At 41.0% G+C, this 27,056-nt stretch overlaps 1 protein-coding gene and 1 long non-coding RNA gene across 2 annotated transcripts in view; one reads left to right on the forward strand and one right to left on the reverse strand.

Annotated features, from left to right (window-relative positions):
- Positions 1–523: 523 nt before the first annotated feature.
- On the forward strand, positions 524–9,165 carry LOC109305874. The gene is made up of 3 exons (XR_002099748.1): positions 524–856; positions 1,919–1,925; positions 9,155–9,165. It is a non-coding gene; the product is annotated as an uncharacterized LOC109305874 (long non-coding RNA).
- Positions 9,166–22,774: 13,609 nt separating this feature from the next.
- HSF2BP (heat shock transcription factor 2 binding protein) overlaps positions 22,775–27,056 on the reverse strand; it is a 50,523-nt gene continuing 46,241 nt past the window's right edge. Inside the window, exon 7 of the mRNA XM_019557115.1 lies at positions 22,775–25,639. Coding sequence (XP_019412660.1) covers positions 25,431–25,639 — 209 coding nt within the window. The 3' untranslated portion in view covers positions 22,775–25,430. The remainder of the gene's footprint in view (positions 25,640–27,056) is intronic.

Below are 27,056 nucleotides of genomic sequence, written 5' to 3' on the forward strand. Positions count from 1 at the left end.
CAGCCATAGACCTCTCTCACCAAAGATTCTGTGTACAACTAGCGCACAGCAGTGGTTTCCCTACAAGACATGCTTTTGCTTTTTTCTTTTTAAATTCTAAGTCTAAACAATGCAAAGCCATAAAATGGGCATAGCCAATCAGCATGTGGCATTATAGTCCTGGCCTCTCAGGAAATGGGGCACCAATGGGCAAAGGGCCTCGAGTCAACAGCTGCATGGGATGGAAAAGAGTCAAAAGACTTCAGTAAGAGGAAGTGTCACCACCACAGGCAAAGGATAAGACCTGCACCTACTGCCAAATTAAGGGTTTGGGATTTTCACTCTCCATATAAAGTGACTGTGCTTACAGGGCCATGGAAGAATTAATCTGGTTCCTGGTGGTGACATGTCATCTTGCAGCAGTGCCCTGATGCTACTCTGCCCCACTGGGCTGGAGCTCCACTGCCTCCATTCTGGCACCCCAGGGTGGGGTGCTTAACTTGTGGCACACATGCCAGAAGTGTTTGCCACTACTGCTCTAAACCAGTGCTTCTCATAGTGGTGTTCCACGGACCGGAGCCAGTCCGCGAGCCACCAGTCGCCGGTCTGCAGCGAGTTGTCAGGAAAAAAAGAAATATATTTTCAGAAGCATAACACTGATATGTCATAGCACCACGGTTTGTACATTCCAACACTCCAGGTGATGTCACATCATGCAAGGTGAAGAAAAAGAAAGAAACAGCTGGTCGCGCATTTGTGTAGTGCTGTTACATGCAGTTGCTGCCACCAGCTGAACCGGGCACCGGTCCCTGGCCCACTGGAAAAAAAATTGCCGGTCTGCCACATCAGATAGTTTAAGCACTGCTCTAGACTGTCAGTAATTTTACTGCATCTTTTTCTATCAACAGACCCAAAGCAACTGAAAATAAGGTTACAAAAGCAAATAGATGGAAGAGGTTAGATTTTACAGACACATTAGCCCTAGAGAGCAGCCCAGGCTGCAGACTGAAAAAGATTTACACAAAAAGTTATTTTCTCAAATATTTACATAGCTATTAGCCCACAAAATAATCATTTCTCAGCATCTCATCTGCACCTCTAGGGAGAAGAGGCTGAAAAATGCCACAGTTAAGCAAACAACTCTGTGTTCCTGGCTTTGATAAGTACATTGTGTTTCTTTGCAAATAAAAGAATAACAGGTTTCACTTAAAAAAAAAAAAAAAAAGCCTAAGACCTATTAATATTTTCCACATAATACAGAGTACCTGACCTATCTGCAATATTCTCCTTTCACCCACTGACCACTGATTTAGGAGTCACTCCTGCAAGATACAGAGGATGTCTTGGAAAGTCTATGTTCCTTCAGCTGTCATGGACTCCAGCAGAAAATGAATGTGCTCATGATCATGCAGATCTGCCTAGCACCGCACGGGACCAAGCCTTTGGAGCATCAGTTTTATCACTTGCTTTTGGAATGGAAATAACAGCAGGGCCTCACGTGCCCCCAGGTAATTTCAGAAGGAAAGGATATTGAGTAGAAGTTGATTCCCTAATCTAGCAGATAACATGACTAGATCAGTGTCTGGAAGCTGAATGTAGACAATCTAACTAGACACAAGGCTCATGGTTTTTAACACCAAGAGCTATTAGCCATTTCAACACCTTACAGTAAACCAGGATATGGTAGATTCTCTATCACTTGAAGTCTTTAAATCAAGGTTGGCAAGGTTCTTTGGGTAGATGCGATATCTTTTATTAGACCAATTGAGTAGTTGGAAAACAGTTCTGTGCAACTTTAAATCAAGGTTGGCTCTCCACAGAGAATAAGCTATAATTCAATGACAGGCCTAGCATCAGAAACTACAGGGTGAAGTTCTAAGTCATATGTTATACAGCAGGCCAGATTAGACAAATGCAGCGTTCTGCAGCTGAATTCCAGGGACACAGTCACATGGTTTGTCTTGGGATGTTCTGTCATCCATCTCTACAGCACAAATGTGCTCCTAATTAGAGTGTACAAAGCACTGCTTTGATGAGTGCTATTGTGCAGCTCATCAAGTAGTGTCAAAACTAGTGAGTGTACAGCACAAGGTCAAAGTCAAGAATCCACCCAAACCTAACAGCCCATCAGGATAGCATGGGTAAGGCACAGCAGTGTCTATAACCCCCACATTCAAGAAAGTAAGTTGACCACCAACATTTTAATTTTTAGAGTAATGGCTTTGGGATGATCTGTCAACTTGCACTCCCTCCCACCCTAGCAAAAGCTAGTCTACGTATTCTGATCTTATCTACAGTCTCTGTGCTTTTTGGGTTTTTTTTCCTTCCTTTGTAGTGTACAAAAAAGGCCTCTCCATAGGTACAATTAATTTAACTTGCTTCTCACTCAGCCTTTGTATTCTTACCATACATTTATTACACTGATTTCCTCTGCCATCATGAGATATATGGTCTTTTGCCAGTGATGTAGTCACTTGCCAGCAATTATTTCCTATAGAACAGACAATGTGCCTCTTGCATAGAAATATTTCTCATCAGTTATGTCCTGTCACCCTGCTCCCAAATGACCTAGTGTCTGAGCTGAGGCAGTGTCCAGCTGCTGGGAGAGAGACCCATATTTCCACTGAACAAAAGCCCGAGGGAAAACATGACAGAAAAATACCACTTTGGATAACATTTCGCCCTATTTTATAATGCTGAAAGAAGTGCAAGGACTGATTCTTTCACTTACATAAACTCAGAAGGGGAACAAGCTAAGATTTTCAAGTTGGTCATTTCACCTTATTTTGACATCACACAAAAAGCTTGACGTGAAAGTTCTGTCACAGACCTCTGTTTCTGTCAGTATGATTTATAGTGTTTACCAAGCCTATAAGCCAACATGATATTAAAATATTCCTGGTATCTCTTTTATCTGTTATAGTTAGTATCCATGAAAATTTTTTACTATTGAAGGTTGCAGGGAGGTGAGTAAAAGGAAAAAAAAAAAATCTGCAATTGAGACCAGATGTGTTTTAATATAGCTGGAATTCAATCTTGGTTCCAGCTGGTTTGGGATGGTGACTGGTCAGTGTTCCAGAACAGAGCTAAACTCTACCCTGCGAGTGTGAAAGCACAGGTAAAAAGAGGGAGTGAAGGGTGAATTAAATACAGTGTCAAGAGCAAAGGGGACTGTGATTTCCTCCTCAAGCTGTGATAGAAGAAGTCTGCTTGTAAATTCACAAGATAGAAAAGCTTGCCTGAGCCTTGAAGTAACTAATAAAATTGTTGAGCTGCGAGTTCCTTAGGGCAGAGACCTTGTCTACTCCATGTGAGAATGTTACTACATCACTAGACTTCTTCTTGGAACACAACACAGTATGTATCTGTAATAATGAGGGGTTTTAATATAGTCAAAAATAAGGAGCTCTTTTTTAAAGATTTTCAAACACTGTAGAAAGCTGTGCTTGCTTGCCCTCCAGACATGACGGAGAAAACCCTTTGGTGTCCATGATGTTCTACCTAAGATGTTGTGTCAAAACCATGGGGCTCCTCTGTCAGCAAGGGCCAGAACCTTGCAGGCAAGTACTGGCAGACATCTGCTGACTCACAGCCTCCTTAAACCTGTCTTGGATGTCCTGGAGGTGGGAGTGACATATCTGCCAGAAAGGAATCAGATATGTTGGGTGAAGCTGAGTGCATGCTTTTGTCTAGGAGAAATGCAAGGGATTGTGGGATTGTTCCCAGAGGTCGCTGCAGCTGAAGCAGATTGAAACAGCGTGAGTGCAGACACTGAACAAAACTGCACCAGTTCAGAACACACATCAACACAGCCAGCACGGATGAACAGCACCACTTGGACTCATACTGGTTCCACCCTCTACTTTAATTAAGCATGGTTCTTTTCTCTACTGGAGACACGCACATGGCTGTGCTTTCTTTGTTCTGTCTGAACTCGGTAAATCAGTGCCTGGAGCTCTTCATATATACAGCAAGAGTCATCTTCCGGTGGTTCTATCCATGAACTACAGAGGGACCAGTGTTTTCTTTCTTTGAGTGAATGTAATGTCTATCATTGAACATTTGAAGAGACAGACCCAATGACTCAAAATGCAAGCAGATGCCAGAAAAGGAGAACATTTCACTGCAGTATTGAAAACACATTTGACAGACCAGCCTAGCAACAACGCTCGGTCTCCAGGCTGCCTCCAACAAATTGGCAGCTGTAAGCTTTTTCTGCTGCCTTCAGTTCTACTGCACTGCTGCAAATAAGGGAGTAAGTAAATAAGTCATCCATTATAGCAGTTTATACATAAGCAGTAGCATAAGTGAGGATGGGTAAGCAAGCACCAACCCTGGGCACTAATTAAAAGAGGACCCAAAAATCGGCGACTACCACTGCTGCCAGCCTGGCTGCTACTAGAGTCCAGGCCACAAAAACTGCTCGTTACGCCTCTCTACATAAGCCAAGTATGAGCACATGGCTGTCAAAAAGAACCCTGCAGGCAGAAAGATGCATTCACACTGCAGAAAAACAACTAAGAATAAACAGTCATTCCCTTGCATACCTAGAAATACCAAGAGCAAAATATGACTTGCTATATCGTGAAGTGACTCATTTATCCCTGAAGTTTCAGTGAATGGCAAAGATATGTATTTCTCAGCATGATTCACTCCAAATGGCCATGGGGTTACTGGCCAAGTTTGAACTAAGCTAAGAGATGAACACTGACGTAAAGGCCAAGGGACTTGGAAGGCATTTGCTATCTTCAGGAGAGCTATAACAGACATTAACACTCTGCTGTTGCTAGTAAATCTTAAATTACTTCAACAGGTGGCAGATTGGGTGATGTGAACGGCTACAGCTTTCAGAGGAGAGTTCCATTTCATGGAAAGTAGGACAAGGCCATGGAATAGCCTGTGTTTTATTGATATACACTGTCGTAAAAGAAAAAATAACCAAGCATACTTTTTAGGGATGAGTAATCTAATTTTGAACCCTGGTGTAAGTCCTAGCCCAGCTCAATAGCTTGCATAAAGCTCTATTATACTTCTGTCACATTATCAGAATTCTTGCTTGCAACCAAGGAAAAAAGTTCACTTAGACACCTATAAATTTTGTTCACACAAGAGAACTCCGTTACTCAAGATACTAGTGAAGGAATGATGAACCTTCACCCCTACCAGTTCAAAGTACTCCTGGGACAAGCTGTGACCAAACAGTGACTCATCAACTGGCTATCTAGTGACCACTGGAGCTGTTGGCCTCAGCATCATTCCCATCTAACAGGTGTCCACGTCAGAGCTGGCACTGATTGTCAATCTCAGCAGAAAGTACAAAAACTCAGTAGGAATTGTGCCTAACCTCTCTCTAAGTGTTGTCAGTCCTTTGAGCATGCTGCCTGGGGCCATACAGGGAAATTCAATTCCAATACCTGTATCTGGAAGATTATAATAGCAATAATAATGTGTGGTTGCATAGATAAGCTATAAGCTCAACAATTCTGAATTACTTGAAAGGATTCCCCTCCCCACCTCAACTACATACGTCAATATCAGTTTCATACTAGAAGTGTGTCCTGGGATTTGAAAGGGAAAGAGATTCAAAAAGAGCAGAAGCCATGCTCCTGGTTTGTGTTTGAGTCTCCCTCCAAAGGTATCTGCTCATCAGTTTCTAGAATGGGAAGACTTAGAGACAGGTATTAAAACACATCCCAGCAATGCAAAATGCAATGGAGAAAATCAGTTTAGGCATCAGGCCTCCCATAACTTGGAAGTAGGCACGAGATCCTGATGTAAACAGGCCCTTGGACCAGGGCAGAGCCCCACTGAAGTCCATGGAACTTTGTGAAAGTGCAAGTCTCCAACCTTAATGGATCCAGTAGCCAAATCAACATCTCACATCTCTTTTGCATAAAGAAAATTGTACCAATGTCTTGACTAATATTTACAGCATTTTTGAAAGGGGTAAATTGTCAAAGATAACTAGTTCAATTACCATCCCATACCAGGATGTTAACAGAAATTCCTTTCTGGTATAGCCCATTTTATGTGTTTATATCAAGGAATAAAACCAGTTTCAACCATGATTAGTATCAAGAAGCATTTGCTCACAGGACTCAGTTCTTATAAAAACTGAAGGCCACAAGGACATCTTCTTTGATAAACACAACCTGGCATATTAGCTGGAGTCTTGGAAAACTGAAAAAAGCCTAGAACTAGAGACCTGGATTCTATGCTCAGCTCTGCCGTAGATATTCTTTGTAGATGTAGGTGAATGATTTAACATTTCCTTGGTGCCATTTCCTCTTAATTCATCACAGGAATACCTGCAATTTATCCATCTATAGAATCATTATTTCCTATCTGACAGATAGAGTTGGATAAATTAACTGCACCAAGGTTGGGTTTGAGGAATTTTTTTGTGTTTGTTTTCCTCTTAGCAGATTATCCACAAACCTATTTAACTTGCACAAATGTGTTCATTATTTGTCATTTTTGACAAATATACTGGATAGACATAGTCATTCTATGGCTTCCTTGTGAAGTATTCAGCCTCATTACTGCTATATTTGCACCAGTTAGTCACATAAGTTTTGTGGTAAGTTCCTGTGTCATGGGAATCCTCTGTGACCTCAGGCGAGTCATTTAATTTTTCTGTGCCTTGGTTTCGCATTTGCTGAATGGAGATAACATTGATGTGCTTCACAGAGGTATTGAAAAACCTGATCTATTAATGACAGTGTAAGTGTCAAAAGCCATAATGATGTCAACTATAATATCAAGATAGGGACTTTAACCTATCTTTTTAAAAACAACTTGAGATGCTCTATTTAATGTTGAAGCAGAATTTCTGTCCTGCAAGAGTTATAACTGAAGAGAACAAATTCTTTTGTTGGCAATTTTGATGAGGAAAATGGATTTTGAATTGCTGCATTGCAACAGGCCTTAGTTCTTCTTACAGACAATTAAGGACTTCAGTATGAAATGACAAGAATAGATGTTAGAAATACATGAATTGAAGAAGGCAACTTATCAAAAAACTAGAATGGTCTGGCTCCAAAAATAATAATTACAAATGTTTTTGAGAACCTTCACTTACTGGTCACAATAAATAACTTTCCTTCTAAACACTTCTTTGTATGTGAGAGAGATTAGCAGCACAAGTGGAGCATATTTTCACTGTATGGAAGCTACTTATTTTAGAATAACAGACGTCACAAATTGGACCCGCTTGCAAACACTCATTGGAAAAGGATTTTGGTTCCACTTAACACAAAAGTGCTATCTTGAAGCGCATTGAAACTGAAGTCTCTTTACAGGACAGACACTGAAGGAGCGTCTCATCTTTGTAAAGCTGGACAATTATTGCGTACACACACACACAGAGAGCTTAAATATCTGCTATATGTGAAGAAAAGCTCATTAATCACATCACAGACAACAAAATTTCAAAGTTAAATCCTTGTGCTGTCGAAAACTTCAGTGTTTGAGTTGGATTTATTTCTGTAAATCCTTGTGTGGCACTTTGGAAGCTTAGATATAAACTCAGAGCACTTTTTTTTTCCCTTTGGGCAACTACAGTCCTGTTGACAAATTTAGACACATCAGGTCTGATTCTCTACTAATTTAAATGGGTTTTATGATTGTGTCGCTCCAATAAAGTTGACAGAGTTGCATCAGCAACAGTGTGGAGAAGAATCGGACCGACTCTACAACAGGCTGTTCACATTAACATCCCTCTGACTCTATTTTGGTTGTAAATGTATGCCAGAAGAAGATGGGAGAATTAAGTATCATGAAACAGCTGTGAGCTAGCCAAACCCATACTCTCCTGTTTGATTGGCGTACTTTGCACTGTAACCTTTCCTACCCTACCTTCTACCCCTCAAAAAGTGTTTACTGGTAGCTCTCATGTTCATTAAAATATAGTCAATTACTTCTATTAGTAGCTTCATCAATATAGTGATTGTTTCCCTTGTGAGAAACAGCTGTGCCACAGTTCAGCACCTATATCCTCATTTCTAAGGACTAGATCCTCACAGATGCAAGTCAGCAGAGCTATCTATGCTGATTTACACTGAGTAAGCAGTGGCCTCTGATGTTTGAAATACACCATTTAATTTTCTGTGCCTTCTTCAACACTCACACTTCTCTAATCAAGCTTACCAATCCCTTTCCTAACTTTGAAAACTCTTGAAGATCACCTTGCAATCTCTTCTCTGCCTCTAAGGATGCCATCATTCATTTATATTCAGCAGACTAGCTATTAACACCATGGCTCTCTCTCCAAGAAGGTAACTGTAAGTGTACTCTGATGGAACCTCCCCCGTTTCATCTGCCTCTGGTCTCACTGCTTCACCCTGAAAGGTTGTGCTGATAAGCTGTGCCTGTTCCTTGGTGGCTGAGACACTGGACTGGGACTAAAGAGCTCTGGGTTTGAGTCTGATTCTGCCACAGATTCCCCAAGTGATCTTGGGTAAGTCAATTAACCTCTGTGCCACAGAGATTTCAAGACTCTTCCCTCAATCATGCAGCACCTCTTGGGATCAGGCCTCAGAACCAACCATTGCTATAATACTGAATGGATTTAGAATCAACGTAAGGAGCCAGGTGTGCCACTGGTATGAACCAGGGTGGAATATAAACCACTGATTTAGATGAAGCTATGCTGACTGGAACTAGCTGAAGAGTTGGACCAGAAGTTTTAGGACAGGCAGCTGTAAAACTGCAGGAAGCAGAGACATAAAACAGTGGTGAATTCACATGTGCTCAGCCACCACTGCAAAGCCTCCAGCTGCATCAGAGATAAATTCCAGCTGTTACCAGCTGTTACAAATAATCCTTTTCTAGGTTCACAACTGATTCAAAGGTCACGCAGCTGTTATCAAATGCATCCCCTGGATGAAAATGTTTTAATTTTAGCAGTTTTGCATACCTAGAGGATGCTTCTGAGCTGGGGTTTTCCTGTCAAGGTTAGAAATGGGTATTTCCTGACTGAACAGCTGTGGGTACCCTGGGCAGGACTGCTTTGCTCTGGGAATGATGTAATTAACTGGACTTCACCTTCATCAAAGGGGAAGATGCACTGTCAAGCAGAGTGGTGGTGAGTCATCTACTTGTTTTTTTTGCTTTGCCTTGAGGTATGAATGAACTGCCCTAGCTCTTGATAAAACAATAAAGCAGGGCGATTAAGAGCAGGTTATGAAGTTTCCCTGTTCAACTCAACCACACGGTAATGAGAAAGGGATCACACTGTGCTTGGAATAGTCAGCTGTTCTTCTAAAACAGGATGATTTAAATCTGCCAATAACATGCACGCATTCAGTCTGTCACAATACAGCTGACTTATATAATTTCTGCAGCATTCAGCAATGCAGAAAATGTGACTCTAGGTCACAAGCATGCAGGCTCAGAAAAGGAAGAGGAGCAAAATGATGTTAGAAATAAAGCAGGTTTAAAAAAACCAAACAAACCAACCAGCTGAGTAGATTTACCTTAGATAAATAGCTAGCAGGAGACAGTGTTGGGGCAGGGGTGGAAGGTTGAGATGCCTTGGGCTCCAGAGGTGTAAGTAAGTATCGGCCTTGCTCCAGGCTTATCCTGAAAGCCACTGCTGATTAAGCCAGCTACAAGTGGGTACCTGGCCATTTGGGGTGGGAAGTAAAAGGTAGCTGGGTATGATGGAAGTCCTATCACTCCTGTGGGTGTGGTTAGCTACAGAAATTGCCATGTCTTCATTGCACTAACCACACTCAGCTGAAGTGAACACATGATCTCTTCTAAGGCAATTTGTTTTATTAACAGTGTGTTCTTATAGCCTCTTTCAAGGCTCTCAGAGCAGTTTACAAACCTTACACATCCTGGTTAGGTAAGGAAGTAGGGCCAGTATTCAGACATAGGCACTGACCAGCCACAGCTCCAGATGAAAACAGTACACATCTCAAACACTCAACAGCTCTGAAAAATCAGACCCTACAAGGCATGAAATTAGCATCCAAAGCCCAAGGTTCCCAGCACTGCCAACATATATGCATTCAGTCTATCACAACATAGCCAATGTGTATATTCTGCAGCATCCAGCAATATTACAAAGGCACTTTGAAAAGTGTTGCCTTTGTTGACTTGCCCAAGGTCACACCACAAGCCAGTGGCAGAGATGGGAACCCGGAATCCCAGTTGCACATCTCTTGGGCAGCAACCCTCCCTGTATGATAACAATCTTGACATTGGGTTCTGAGTCCACATATCACTCCCTAATACATTAAAGGTACTTTGGCCCCTTTGCTTTGAGCTAAACAAATGCTGTTCATTTTTAACACTGTACTGTAACCATTTGTGATGCAATGGGATAAAATATGTCAAGTGTTTGGCATTGATCTGATGCCCAGAGAGTGTTTTGCAGACAAATGAGAAGGAAGGCTTGTTTGCTTACCATCACAACAACCCACAGGACTCACTAGAATAATATCTTAAAGATCTGAAAGAACCAAGCAGGATGTCCTGTTCATAAATCAAATCCCAGCAGACCTCTCCCTCAACATGCCTTTTCCCTTCCTGAACTAGCCTTTCTGGAAACTTAGCCTTTAAGGCCCTGGTCCTGCAAGCATTTGTACATGCTCTTTACCCACAAGAGTCATCCCATGATTAGTTAATACTGGGCACATCTATCCGTTCATTAATGTGCTTTTCCTACTGTGCATTAAAATTTAGTACCTGTGGGCATTTACGCAGATCCGGGGAGTCTGTTCTAACATGCAGGAAATCCACATAAATTAACCCACATAAATTGATGCACTCTGGCAGCCTCGCACATCACGTGTATCAGCAGAACAGTGTCTCCACACTGAGAAATTGGCAGGAGTGCATTTTGAACTAAAACACGTTCGCTGTGCTTTAGTTCAAAGTGCAACACCACCATTTTCTCAGTGCAGAGGTGTGCTGCACCACTGATACACACAACACATGGGTGCTTTTAATTAACATGGCTCACTAATTAAAAGTACCCGGCACTGTCTTGGGAGCATGTGTAAAAATACTCTAAACTGTTAGATACTAAATAAATGCGCATTAGGATGCCCTAATGTGCAATAGTGAAAGCACAAACTTTTTTAGTGATGCTTAATATAAAGTAGCATGGTAGCACAGTTTTTGATGTGACACTCTAATTCACAGTAAAATAGGCTACTTAAAGCACATGTGTAGAGGCACCCACTGTGTGCAGATGTTTGCTCTATCAGAGCATATGACTACAGAATAGCATGTGATATTGCTCTGAAGAATACCCATTTCTAAACCAATATCTGCATTTTCTCATATGACCTCAGACTTCACATGACCTAAACATAAAGAGAACGACACACACCAAGCAAATGATATTATAATCAACTGTCTTCTTGGCAACTTAACTCTATACAAGATTGGGGATGTTACCCCATGAAGTATATCAGCTATTGCTCAAATATGTTGCATTTCTCTCCCTGACTGCTATTTAAGCAATAATAACCTATGGGGAGGGTACTTCCTGGCAGTTGTCTGGACAAACTAAGGTTTTTGCCTGAGGCCCATAACTCAGCTAATCATTACTAGCAGGAAAAGACCTCCTCATTGATCTTGTGCTGCCATAACAAGCCTGAAATGGATTGACTGATGCAATTTCTTTAGGTTTACTTGAGGGTCATATTTACATGAAATTCACTAATCAGTTGCTAAACTTTCAGAAGCCACAAGGGATTGCAGGCACTCTGTTTGAAGGCAGGACCCTTCATTGTCTAAGAAGCCCCCCTTTAAGATGTCTAAAGCTGGGCAGCCAAAATAGGTGGTCCTTTCTGAAAATGAAGACGCATTTTTACTGATCAAAACTACCTGATGTGGTCCACTCCAGAAGAATAAAGGAGCTAGTTAAGTCAAGGTTTTGGCTACTTTGTATTGCAGGAAAGCAGCACATTATCCACAACACACTGGAGAGTTTGGCCCTGATTGTTTTGTTCTGATGTTTCTTTGAATTATATGTTCTCTGCTTTTCAGAGAACTCTTCCCTGGAAAATGGTACAGTGGTAGGACTGCACAGCTCCTCAACAGCTACGTATTTTTCTCTTAAAGAGGAATAAAAACGAATCCAGAGAGATTAGAAACATGAGCAGAAAATGTAGAAAAGTGAGATTCTACTCGTAAGAGGCATGTTGGCAGAGATAAATCAGCTTTATGAATGTGGGCTTGGAGTTAGCAAAAATACACTTCATAGATCTCTATTTTCATTGCAACAAAACACAGCGCATATACAATGAACCTATGCAGCTGATTGCCATAAGTTTTCATTGAGGCCATGAGCTTAGCAGAATTCTAAAAAGATTGAATAAAACGCATTTCTCAGATTAACAGGATATTTTATAAAATTACGTGTTGCAGAGCATCAGTTGCTGTAGATCTGACTTCAGTGGAGCAGCATTGGTTTATATCAGCTGGGAATCTAGTTCCAAGAGCTTTTAAAAGGATATAAACCTGATGTTGAGGATACAAGCCATTCTCTAACTAATAAAGATGGGAAAAAATTGTCCCTGTGGGTAGAGTATTTTGAAAGTGCATACTGCAGGGATTTTTGCATTTTCACCTAAAACATATGGTGCAGGCTTCTAGTGGAAACAGGATATGGGGTTGTGGTTTCATCTGGTATTGCAGTTTCTCTGTTTACATAGTCTCCATCATAGCAGAAACTACAGGTTTCTGGATGATGTGGTTCTTGGTTTTTCTTTAGTGTTAATTGCACATGTGGAAAAAATAGTCTGGATTACTGCTGACTTGAAATATGAACAGGGTCTCAGTGCAGATCCAGAAATCTCCCAACATCTTGCACCTGTCACTCAGAAAGTAAACTCTGACCTTTTATATTTCCAGAGGACAAAACTTTTAAGTCACTTATAGAATCTGCATCTTCAAAGACACCCACTCAGTGGCACAAAACTGTAAGTATTTCTACAGGTTATTTTTTTTTAAATTATTGTAATTTCCCTCCTCCAAACTCAGTGAAATTCTGGGCACATAATGCAGTTTCAGCTGACTCACTGGATTTGATAAAAGCAACTAGATGGCATCCCAAGGAAAATGAAGTGTAAGTACCCCTACTTAGACTTCTACACTGTCCTCTTGAGCTACCAGATGAATTATGAAAATGTTCAAGCCTGTGATGAATAAATAAACACCACCAAAAACACTTCACAACAGGACATTGGCCAAAAAAAAAAAAAAAAAGGAAAAGAAAAGAAAGGTAGTGAGCCTGTTGGTCTGAAATCAATAGAAGGCAGGGTAGAGCCGCACCTGAACCAACCAGCAGACTGAAACTACACAGTAGTTAAATATGGACTTTCTCTTTAGCAAAGGGGAACAAAGATCATTCAAATACAATTAAAGAAGGAAAAAAATACTCATACTTTTAAGGGAGCATTAACAGCTTCCTACATACAGGAGATTCAAGTTGCTCTTAACCAAGTGTAACAAATGGGTTGAAGCTGTTAAATAATTGTGAACAGTGTGTCTTGATCTGCCACTAGTGAGGTTTTTCTGTGCCAGTGGAATGGATACGTCACATTTAAGGGTCTATCTGGAAAATAAACTCTCCCTGCCAAGGGAAAGCGAGAGGATGGCCTTCCTACAGTTTATATTTGAGGATCATTAAGGGTATGTCTCTAACTTCCAAGGAATCATCATGCTGAGATAGCAGAGCTGGCTCTTGAGCCTCACACTCTGCTTAAAAGCAGGGACACGGAGAGTACCTTATTAACACAGCTATCAGGAGCTGGCACATACAAAGATAGCTCGGAGACCTCTTCACAGTGCCACCTTGCACTGTGTAGCCTTAGGTATGTGAGGCAACACATTAGCAGCTGGCTCAGGATATTTCTGTTACACTGCATAGACATACTGAGAGAGACAGTGCCAGAGCTCAAGCTGTCCAGGGCTTGTCTACTTGGAAAAGCTATAAGCATACGATAGGGACATTTGAACTAGTTATCTCATAGCAAACAGGGGCAGGGTTTTACTGTGCATCAGCTGTTTCATAGCAATTGTGTGTTTCTGTGTCTACCTGATTGGTGCACTGTAACACCCTTCTGGACACACAAATACAGGTCCTATACTTGCAAACAAACTTTGGGAAACCAGAGAGTTTGATTTAAAAATCAACCATTGAGGAAGCACAGCAAGTTGGAAAGGACTTGGATGACTGTTCCTTTACCTCTTAAAGATGTTTACTTCAGTTGAGCTGTGCAGGTGGGCCTGCAGCTTTTTGCTGCTTCTGATACAGGGATAATTCCATCCACCTTGCCATAGTTTCAGTGTTTGGAAGCAAAAAAGAAACAATTATTTGCCTGAAAATAGAAAACACTTATCAAGTCTTAGCAGCAAGAGAATCTGAAGATCTTTCTTTCTGCTTGAGCTATGTCTGCAGTAACTGTGGCTGCTTACAAACATTAAAAAACAAAAAACCCCATGCTTTACCTGAAGCAGTAGCACATTAGTTCAACCTGGCTCCACAGTGTCTGTATAGATTAGACACTTCGGTATGGCATTTTGGCACTTTTAACTAAAGTCAATTCAATCATCTATTAGATAAAAGCGCCCAAAAAGCCCCATTGAAGCCCCCAATCTATACAAAAGTTGGGTAAGCTGGGTCCAGCTAATGCAATGCCTCTTCTAGAAATGCACTGGGTTTGGTGCAGGGGTGCACCGAGTTTAAAGTAAAGCCCCGCTTTTGGGGGGGAGGGTTAAAGTCTGTAAGCAGCCTGTAAATTTAAGGATGTGAAGGGATAAGCTGAGCAGATGCGTGTGTGGGAAGGGGGTGGGGGGAAGAATAGTGGAAAAGATAAACAGCAATATTTCACTTTCCTGTGTTTTGAAGAGATCCATATTTTCAAGCAAGAGAATACAATTTTCATGCTGCCTCTGCTTATAAGGAAAACTGTTCTTCAGGAGTGCTAAACAAATACAGATTTTCCCGTATTGTTTGTTTGTTATGCCCCAAGCTAGTGATATTAAATCACACTCTTGGAGGGTATTAGCATGACGCAGCTACCAGAAGTTATGAAACTGTAATAAACTATCAAGTTTGTACAGACGCATTAGAGACTAAGAGATCAAACCTAGTCCCATGGCAAACCACCCACTGGGATGAGGATCAGACCTTTACAGTGTTAATGCAAGTATCAGAGAGAGACTTCTTGTCTAGCAATACCAAGAGTTCTGTGCAGAATGTTGACTCCTAGCTCTACTCTTCTCTAGTGCTCCTGGGAGGTAGCAGTTGTTGGGATTTCCTGTTCATCACCCAAGCAGAATTAATACTTGCTCCATGTAGGAGGCAAACTCAGTGGAATGCACTCACTGATGCGTGAGAGAAAGGGACTGAAGCCCAAATATTCTGATTTAATCTGTAGGAAAGGAGCATGTTTTTACACATGCACAAGAAGTCATGACCCCCTAAGCAGACTTAGACATTCAAGAATGTTTCTATTTCATCCTGTTCAAGTCCCTGAAAAACTTTGAGACTGCATCAGAAAAAGTAGCAAGGAGGATCCAAAAACTGATCTTTGTTGGCTTTGCACAGTAAAGTGAGTTAAATATGGAAATGGATGGATCTAGGATTTTGAAGAGGAGGGTGCATGCACATGGTGAGGTGCATCATTACATGTAACACAATTTTTTTTCCCTCCAGGTAAAAAGAAACAAGAAGCTTTATTAATGTGCTAGGGGCCTAGGGCTGTATTATTCAGTTTAAGATTGAAGCTCAAACAAGTATAACTATTGGAATGAGTTAAAAACAGTCTGCAAGAGCTACATTGCTAGGAGCAGTTAGCAGATTGCAGAATTACATAAGAAAGATTAGCTTAATTAATGGAACATCAAGACCATGAAAAAGGAGAAAGGGTCATTGATACTTGTAGAATAAAGAGTTTGCAAGGAATTAGCTAAATTATAACAAGCCATGAACTCAAGTAACTTCCTCAACACTGCCTGAGTAGAAATGCTGCTGCCACCGATTTTGAAATTTTGGGTGCATCAGGAATCAAAGGTGGTATGGGGGGAGGGGGAAACTGCACCAGTACACCCCTGTGCCTGGATCTGCCTCTGAACATGGACACTTCATAGCACTCAATGGATTGAATCACCAGTCCTGCTGAAGGTCCTTCTACCCTGGGATGTCCACTTAAAAGCCTGTGGCTTGATGAGTTTCTTTTTGTACATACAAAGCTAACACCAAAGGTACCTCCTGCATAGGCAAGGAGTCAGAAATCAAACAAATATTAGATATGCCCAGTTGACCATAGGAGGATATATTTTAGAACTTCCATTATTTAACCTGGTCTTATGCCAACTAGTGTCATATCAATTCCAGTATCACCCACTCCTGCAGCATTACACACTATCTCACTTAGATTTTGTTTTATATCCAGTTACTGTTCTTGTTCAGCGTTAACACTTTATTGATAAAGCATGCAGGTACAATATTTTCTCACATACAACATAGCCCCAAATAAAACATTTGCCCACTCTCACTTTCTTCCATAGTCATTCGCTTTCTCAGGAAAGCAGCAAGATACATTAGTCCATCCTGAGCTCTGCGTTACTCCAACTAAACTGTTACTAGCACCTGACACAGAGGCATGGGTCAGTGAATTCCCAGTGCCCTGCACCTCTATGCCAGGACCCAAACCGGTTTTTTGATTCCAGGTCACTGTGGGACTTGACACAGGTCCCAGTATGGCTCCCACACTACCCTGTGCCTCCTTACTGGGATTCACACTGGACAATGCTTCACAGGTTGACACAGGTGCATGTGTGGAAGCACAAAGCACTGGGGGTACCCCAGGTCTTGAGCTGTGCTGCACCTCCATGCTGCCCCATTCTGGGACCTGCAAGGACCCCTGCCTCTGCATGAGGCATGAAACGTGGGGGGATCCCTGGGCAAGAGGAATTTATCACCCCCTGTCCCACATCAGGCATGGGACACCCACTTACCTTTTGAAATCTAGTGGAAGAGGAGATGGTGGCCTTACGTCTTTCAAGAGTTACCAGGCCTGTCCCATGCCTACTGTCGCTATCTGGGGAGACCACTGTCCTCTAGCTCCCCAGTTGATTTCACAGCCAAGCCATGTCTGACAAGGAGGATAAATAAATGTACATAGCCTTTACAAAAGCCTGACCCTAAAAAAAAAAAATCATTCCTAACCAATGTTTTTTCCAGGACCCATATCTATTGCCTTCTTATCTCAAAGAGATCAACTCCTCAAGGAAGGGATCTGCCTCTTCCCCACTCTGGAAGGTGAGCTGCCTGTCTGGGGTTCTTCATGGCCTCTTGCCATCTCCCTTTATCCCATGGAGGGGGGATTTATCACTTTTTTCTCCTTGAACTTGAGGTCCTGGCAGAATCTCTCATCTTTCTCTAATAGGGTCAAAGAGAAGAGGCCTGAGCATATTTTCTTTCCCAACTTTTGGGGTCAGGTGGTCAGAAATGCCGCCTTCTTGTATGTAGCTTGAGGTGATTCTTCCCAACATCAGCAAACTGGCTTCATGGCAGAAGTTCTAAAATCATCCTTTCCCCGCTTAATGATAATTGCGAGTAAGAATGAAATTAGGCAGGAAAAAATTACACCTCCCCATATTTTCATTCACTTTTCATTGATATTTATGACATAACAATGTCTACACGCATTGTCAGTGGTGACGTCTATTATTATTATTCATTCACATTATATTGGCACCTATTGGTCAAAACTGAGATCAGGACCTGCTCTGCTAGGTGTGGTACAAACGTGGAATAAAAGCCAACCTAGTCTAAATGAACAAGCCAAACAAAAGGTGGAAGTAACATAGTCTCCATTATAAAAAGGGCCTTGTTACGCATTGCGCTTTTAGCTGCTTAAATGTCGATTGGTGTTAGTGCTAGCTCAAGCTTGGAGCAGTCACACCTTAAGGCTTAAAACCTTCTCAAACTGTCCCTGACCTGCACAGGTGTGCCCTGCCACTACAGCGCTCACAGACAAGGGTCAGACTAGGAGCTGTAGCTGCGAGTTGTCTCTGGAAGGCTAGTGAGCCAAGACAAGCTTCTATCCCTGATCTAGGTGAGGGTGTGTTGAAGAGATGGGTGGCGGGGTAGGAGGTGCAGGAACATGAAGCTGGGAGGTGGAGCTAATAAAACGGGAGTAGAAAGGAAATGGGTGCTAATAAAATGGGAATGGGGGTGAAATGAGCAAAGTCAGCCACTGAAGGATAAAATAAAAAGTAAAAGATATTAAAAAGAAATAAAGAGGAAGTAAATTAAAAGTCTCATATTTTACTAAATTGGGTTTGAGCTACGGGGGCAGGGGGGGGTATTCATGTTTCCCAGGGTGGCTGGGAGCAGTTACGGAAGCCATTTGGGGGGAGCTGCTTCCTCTGCTTCACAAAGGAAGTCTCAGCTCATGGGGCCCCTTACATTCTCCTTTCCCTCACATGTCCCCCAGGCCCCACACCCAGACCCATCTGTGCCCTGTAACTTTGCTCATTGGCATGTGCTCTGAAAGCTGTTTGCATGCAGTCTCACCCCTAGGGGCAGGAAGGGGTTTGGCACTAAACCAACTCCTCTTCCTGCCCCTGGGGGTGTGAAACCTCATGCAGCTTTCAGAGCATATGCCAGTGAGCACAAATGCCACCCCTGACAGCAGAGTTTGGGGGTGGAAAGTTTGTCCATACAGAACAGGAGGGTGGGGGAGAAGGGGAAACTGAGTCCTGGGATACTGGAGGTCTGTGACTTGGGCAGCACATTAATGCAACTCAAGCTGGGTAACACAGATTTGACAGAAACCAGCCCTCAAGTGGTCTAAGTTTAAGCTGCCTAAAGTATGCTTAGAACAAGTTTCAGGAGTTGTGTGGATAATCCAGGGTTTAAGAAAAGCTGCCTAAAATTAATGTGCAACAAAGCTCAGAGAGAGAACTGAAACAGAGAGAAACTAAGGTCCAGATCCCCAGAAGGATGTGGATGCCCATCTCTCAGTAAAAGCTATGGGATTTGAATAACTAATTTCAATGCAAGTTCAGCTCCTATATTACCTTTAAAGAATTCACACAGGATCACGCAGGAAGTCTCTGACAGGGGGAACTGCATTTCAGTTGCCTGACTTCTAGCTCAGAACCTCAGCACCAAAACCGTATTTCTTCATAGGGTGGTTGGCTTTCCATCCTCGTTCAGTTCTCCGCTACAAGTCCTGAGCTCAGAGGAACTGGGAGGGAGCACAGAGGAACCAGATTCATGGACCCCCACCATGAAAATCGCATACTGGATTAGAAATTAAAAGGTACTTGAAGGGTTAAAACCAAATGCTTGTTCTTTCTTTGATAAAATTCTACATCTGCTTGATGAAGCAGGGCTGATTGCTGCTTTACAGCCTCTTTCTTTGGGCCTCTCCAGTGACTCACTTTTAATTCATGACAGCTGAAAAAATGAGACAGCTTTCCAGTCATGGCCAGCCCCAGCCACCCACTGTCACTTGCCCATTACAATATAAAATGCCTGTTACAATTAAATACCCATTACAATTAAAAATTAATTTTAAACCATTTGCTCCCCATCTATCTCCTGAAAAACATTTATCAAAGACCCTGCTGAATCAAGGCTCACAGGATTCTCCAAATCAGACCAACTTCACTGTATAAGACCCCTGTAGTAAAAAAACAAACAAACAAACAAACAAAAACAACTCCCAAAACCCCATTCATTAATTGGGTTCTGCTAAGTAATTTTCATGTAGGTTCCTCTATAGTGGCATGTATTTAATCTTGAATGCCCCCTTGCCACCCAGCCCACTTACAGTAGATCTATTGTTTTTTAGCAGCTCCACTTTCCTGCTTATTTTCAAGACCTCTGATCCCCAGATATGGCCTCATTTTTCCTTGCACTCAGGGTTGCTGTTGTTGCTTATGAAACTTCTCCTGCACCTTTTGGTATCCTGCCATTCATGGCCAAGCCAACCAGGCTGCTGAGGGGGCACCTCCTTCCCTCTGCTTGCTTACCCAAGATCTATCTGCCACTAGATTAGCCGCCTGGGCACTGGAGACGCAGGCTGTGTCAGCCAAGCTATCGCTGAAGGTTTCCGGGGCAGTATTACATATTGTCAGCATTGTTAGAGTTGAATAGCTCAACGGCTGACTGGGGCAGTACAGGACATCGCTGCTAGAGCGGCTTCCTGAGGAGGCTTCCTTACTGGAACAGGAATGACTCATTTCTACTTTGCTGTTCTTATTTCAGAGGGAATAAGTTTCTGTCATAGCAGGGCACTAATCCTGCTCATAATCATGACTGCACAGGGATAAGCAGTTACTGGAATGAAAGAGTAGAACTTCTATATTCAGGACAAGTAACAAATATTATCAGCACCTTGTCATTTTTAAGCCCATTAATAATACATGGAGATTCTTTGCCACTCTTTGAGCCACACACACTGTGGGGTGTCCAATATATTTTCCCACATGCCAGCTGTGATCAGGTTCTGACATGCAGCACAAAGTGCAAACAAGGGAATATTAGGGCTGTGGTTTGGTCTGTTTGGTTTTTTTTTAAAACTATTATTTCAAAATGTCTCCACATGGATATGCTAATTAAATGCAACCCTCAGCTGGCCCTCTGCCAGTTGCCAATGTGTCATATGGATGTTGCACTGATTTCACATGTTCATGATGCAATTCAGGGTGGGAGAACTATCAATTTTTCCATCATTTAACCACAAATTTTGCTTCTCCCTAAGGTCAGGACATTGGCATTATCCTGGTCAATTTACTATTTCTTACTATAAATCTTCGGGGGGGGAGGGGTCACTTTGGTCCATCTACCAGTTTTATAGCCAATCAGCAGACAGGCCTCTTTTACACAATGCGCTGTGCCGATTCAAACCAAATCTGTTTTTAAAAATGGTTTAACTCAGGGGTGAGGGGCAGCAGGGAAGAAGTGGCCATTAACATCACCATTAATACCACCACCATTGCCAAATTCCCAACCCCTGAGCAGCCAGATCAGGGATAGGCTGCACCACCTCTCCCCCACACCCCTTCCCCCTGCACAGCTGGGCCAAGTTCCCTTCCCCCCTACAGCTGGATCAGGGCTCGGCTCCCCCTTTGTACAGCCAGATGGGGCCCTGCCATGGCTCTCCTGGACACCAGATTGGGGTCACTGACTGGATCCAACCCACAGACAGACCAGGCATTGACCATCTGGCTCATTGGGTGAAAAGGTTGAACACCACTGGTTTAGCTAAATTAGTGTAAATCTTTACATGGAGATGTTTATTTCAGTTGAAAATTGGTTTATTTTCAATCAATTTTAGCAAAACTGAGAGGAAACTGGTTTGAAACTGCGCTAAGAACTTCCACACAGCCTTGCGTGGCCTTCTAATTGAATTGGTTTAAAACTGCTTGTTAAGTTAGGCCCACAGTGATCTTTGGGTTCTCCTCCTTCATACTCATTTTCAAATTATTTTACAACTAGCACTGTTTATACTAGTTTCTAATAATACCATTTATAAAGCTTATCAATATACCCTACCCTCTAAACAAGCATTACCAAATTTGTGGACAACTGTAAAATGCATTTACTTAGTCTAGCTAAGTCTGATGTGCCTCTTTGTTGTTGCTGTTCCATGAACTGTCACTGCTGTCTCCTTATGTATTTGTCAATGATTTCATTTCTTTTTATAATGTGCATTACACTCACATTTGAACAGTGTGTTTCAGCCTCACACTTTTATCACTGCAGGAGTATCCTGATTCTGACTGAGAATTTTGTTAAGCTCTGTTGGACCTAGTAGGTTTGTCTAAAGAGCTTGTATACATACATGCTATGGGCAAAAAGAGCTTGGCCTCAAAGGCTTCAGTCATTTTGCAGTTCTTTCTCTGGGTGGATGAGCGCAGTATTCTAACAACCTAATTTCCAATATGGATCACATGGAGATAACTTAAGTGCTAATTATATAGTGTCCTCAGTAAAAAAATATTCACTCAGAACAGGTAAAACTGACACACTGCTTCCAAAGATGAACTTCCAATCTTTGAATATGGACAGGCCTTCAATTCCTACACAGGGAATTTGTAATACTACAAAAACTTGGTGAAAAATGAGGGATCTACAGGTGCTTGCGCCCCTTGACTTTAGACTTACAGAGGCAAGGTCTCCAGCCAGAGAGCAATAGAGGGCCACTTCTTGGTTCTCTCCAGCCTCAGGGGAGCCCAATTATTGACAAACCCCATGGAGGAGGAAGGAAGAGTACAGGAATATGGGAGACTGTATTCCTGTCTCCCATAGGAGACCCCTCTTTGTGCCAAATGTAGCTAAACAGGTAGTACAAGTGGTACTAAAAAACAGCAAAGGTGCTATTTAAAGAGATAGCAACAATTTGTAACAAGCACTAGGGTTCTTCCATCACAAACTGCTTAAACACCTCTACATTCATTTTTTGTGCCAGGAAAAAGGTATTTTTCCTGACACAAATGTAATGCCTGTCCATGCCCTTACAGGCACCAAAAAACCTAACTCCTGTGAGCAACAGTAGGGAAACTTGAAAAACTGCCCTTGTCTCACTAGCAAGACACAGGACAAATTGTCAAAGTACTGAAATAAGGGTGTGTTGGATGATCTGTGGTTAGCAGCCTTCAAACTTACCTGGCACCACATAAGTTTTGATTAAATGTAACCAATAACAGATTAGTTCTAGAACTCAGCATTCTGGAGAAAGTGACTGACCTCTGGGTCTACTCAACCTGGAATAAAATAATTAAAGAAAGGCACAAAATTCAACTGCAGTAAGTTTCATAGTTAGTAAAGTATTGTTTATTGTACTTCAATATTCAAACAGCAGATGCCTTAGAAAAACAGAATTCCAACATTTTGAAATGTTAAAGGCCAAGCTCGACTCTGGATAAACAGGTTCATTGACCTAAACTTAATTCAACCCTTGTCAGACTAACTTTTTTGTTGGAACTGAAAAAAAACCAGTAGAGTCAACTTTCACTTCCTTGCACTGATGAAACCTTCTGAATGCATTTTTTCGTTTGCATTGAGCCAAACAATGAACAAGAATATAATGAATTAAGAACTGTTATATTGTTGTTGCATATTCTTCAATAAAATTAAAAGCATATTTCCTTTCTTAAAACATAACCTGCTTTATCTCTGTTTTGTCTCAGAGTTTTTCATAATTTAAGAGTTTAACAAGATGCACGGGCTTTTACAGAGACAGCTGAACATTAAAACTGCATAATTAAAACTAACTAGGGACTTCCATACACTTGAGCAACTGCGGCCTTACATCTGATTACATGGGACCATCACCCTAGCAAGTGACACTTTGGGAGGAGGTCAGCTGGAAGCCACACCTGCATTCACCACCAATTCTGAGAATGGACCACTGGTCAAAAGTCATAAGGTTCCAATTAAACCTGTCAACTCAGCTCCAGGCAGTGGGCTTGGTTTTGCTTACCAGTGAGTCGACAATTAAACCAAACAGCTCTGACCTCCTCCACACAGACCTTTTAATTTTTGCTTTTTTAATGCCTTTTAAAAGTTTGACTGAAAAATGGGCAATTAAGTTTGCATTTGGTCTTTTGTTGTTTTTTAAACTTTTTTTGTTAATAATTCAGGAAATTACAGGTTACCACCATTTTAATTCCATTGTGGGATACAGTTTCGGCTAACCAGTGTCTAAGCGAGGAAATAAATCCAAAAGAAAGTGCATTTTTCAGTCAGGAAGAGCAGCATTCCCACTAAAAGCTCCTGTCATCACTTCCATTTCTTCACTCCTTTCTGACCTCATTGATGACTTTCTTATATTTCATGGTAACACTGGGCTCTTACAGCATATATTCTGGTAGATTTATCTTATTTGCCGTGTAAAGCACTGGGTCCTAGTCAAGACCTATTAAATTTTGTAGTAGTTAAATAATTTCTAAAGCTAAGGATTTTGCATTAAATTTTAACTGTATCTTCAAATATGCCTAGCATTCTACAATTCTCCTTGTCATGAAAGCTCTTCCCACTGTATCTTTATACATGCAAATCCCCCATTGTTAATAGTACCTCATTAAGAAAAATATGTACTTATGGTATGGACTTCATTCAAAGCAGAACATTTCCCCCCTCTCTTTTCTAATATGTTGCTACAGTATTCCTTCCTCTATATTGGTTTGGGCTTATGTTTGATATCATATAACCAATCATACTGCACCATGTCAAACACAAGTCACCGTTGAGTGGTTTGTTTGACAGGGAAGAAGGTTTAAGTTTTACAACGTTTGTGTCTTCTGTCACTGCCTGAAGAATGACCTCCTGTAAAGCTACACAACACAAGGCATAAAAACAACTCCCTCACAAAAAAGACTATGACTGATTAAGGAGACTGAATTCTTTACCTTCTGTACAGATGATATATAAGAAACAAATGTTGTGTCTCTGTTAAAGTGTTCATTTCATGACTGAAGAAATGCAACCTGATGAAGAAGTATTTTTCTGACCTGCCACTGCCTGCACTACAGTAACGTCACAAACTAGGTTATAATTACCTGAAAACTCTGAACTATGGAGTTACTTTTATAGCTACAGATTTTGGCACTCTCAGGTATGTAAGATAAACTTCAGATTTATAATTGTGGCAAGTTATATGTATTACTCTTAATAAATATCAATAAGAATTTCAAGTGACTACAACACAGTTCATGCAAAGCAGTAATTAACTTCTGCCTCTTTGGTTGCAGAGCTATTGCATCCTGACATCAGCAATTCTTTTCCTTTTTGCAAAGCCTTTGATAAACTAGTGGTTCAGTTTCTAATATTCTTGGCGACTACAAACCCAGGTCACCAACAGCTCCTCTGAACCTTAATATTTCAAAAGTAGAATCTATTACACTCTATACAACTCTAGCTTTCTTTTATTAAAAAACAAGAGTGGGAAAAAATAAAACTGAAACCTGTTATAAGTTCTGAAACACTACAGCCAAAATAAGAACCAAAAGTTTTCTTTTAGAACATTAATTATTAGAGATGAACAGAACTGCACCAAAAAGCCTATTTACTATTGAAATAAACTGTATATTACCTACACTTAGTCATTTTCCTTCATCTGCATCATAAATAGGTCATATAGTCTGAATTACTTTTGAAACCTGGTATCAACAAAATCCTTTTCAAATAAATCAAGTTCTTCTAACATTACATTCAAGCAGCTAATCCCAGAATACACTTTTTCACCTATTATTTTGGTTGGACAATCTGGCTTCAGGCAGACATTCAGACAGAAGGAGACTCAAGTGTTTCATTCAAAATCCATCACCAATAATTGTACTGTTTCTCTGTATATAGATTTAAAATCTACAACCATTTTTGCACACACTTACAGCATAATGAGTATACACCTACAGGGGGAAATGCAAAAATTCACAGTCCCAATAATCAAACAGGTATATGTCTACACTTCATATTCTAGTATCTTAAGGTCATCAAGCAGTTCTTGTGCCAGTGTTTGCAGACCTACATTGCGACTCTTTGACAGTGCTTTGATATGCTGAAATGGCAAGGTGTCACGCATCTCAGGTGCTGACTTGGCTAAAACTTCTGGTTCTAGAATCACAGACTGGAGAAGCCGCAGTACATGAAGACACACTTCTGCATCTGGATCTAAAAAGGCACAACAAAAGATTTCAGTTATTTTTTATGAGCATACTTATTATACAAGTAGCACCACACCACCAGGGGAATAAACTGTTGATTGCTGAGGTACTGTCATTCTCTCAGCTGCTGAAACCAGGAACATGAAGAATTATAAACCTGGTTTTGAATCAATTTTATCCTCCTCAATTCCTTGTGTTAAGCACAGCTTGGAAAGCACTTACATTCAGAAACATTTTGCTCCTTTCTCCATTATTCTCATAAGTTTCATAAATATATGCATTTAGCAACAACTTTCCTGTAACCTGCAAGCAGCCAAAATTTGCTACAGTTTATCCTGCTCCAAATCAAATTGTAACCCATTATTATTTAGTTTGTTTTCAAATTACTAATCTGCAGCTTTCTTTCAACCTTTTCTTTAGGTTTACTTTTATACAAGGTTCCAGATTACATGAAAGTTCAATAAAACCTCAATTTATATAATGGCAGTTTTATGCCTGTCATGCAAGTGTTAAATTCAATCCATACAACTGAAGTCTCGAGTACTTTGGTGTACGTGACAGAGGAAGATCCCTACTTCTGCTGCTTAGGAACATGCAGGAAAAACCTTGTTGGAAAGACATTTCATATTGGTCTCTACTTTTAAAAACACATAAGATATGTTTTTAATTACTGAAAATATTTAGGAGCAACACTGGTTAATTATACACAAGTCTTACTGGGGTATGTTGCCTGTGACCACAAGGAGTATCCAATAGAAAATTCTTTTTTTAATGCTCTATTCTGTATACTCCAAATGAGAATATTTAATACATTTTAAAGCATAAATATCTACTTATTTGAATTGTTCACTGTGCATTTCTGATGTGCATGTCATTATGATATTTAGACTGCAGCAAAACTGTGATAGTGGTGTTTGCAAATGTCGACAAAATTAATTCAAATGACTTTGCACACCAGCATTGCCAAAGGGACTAAAACGTCACAGTAGGATCATAAATCTCAAGTAGCAATAAATCACATTTCCTTGAGGATGAAAGGAAGTATGTAGTGGGCTGGAGCAAGTTTTGGGGTTTTTTTATTATTAGTCAGTTTACTTAACACCTTTCTTAGTTATCCAATAACAGAGTAAGTAAAATGCTAATTCAATTCAGATATTACATTGGGTGGTATTGAAAAGTCAGTCAAGAAAACACAGCAGAAAGGTGAGAAATTATGAAAAAAATTGATGAGAAGGCAATTTATAAAAAAGTTGTACTGGTGCTGCCTCCAGTTCAGCTGAATTAGTTTTAAGCACTGGTGATTTCTAGAAAGTAGTTTCATAGATTTCATAGACATTAGGGCTGGAAGGGACCTCAGAAGATCATCGAGTCCAGCCCCCCGCCCAAAGGGCAGGAAGTCAGCAAGATAAGCATCCAATTTACTC

This window comes from Crocodylus porosus, unplaced genomic scaffold (assembly GCF_001723895.1).
Source record: "Crocodylus porosus isolate Cpor-Errol unplaced genomic scaffold, CroPor_comp1, whole genome shotgun sequence".
NCBI classification, from domain to species: Eukaryota; Metazoa; Chordata; order Crocodylia; family Crocodylidae; genus Crocodylus; species Crocodylus porosus.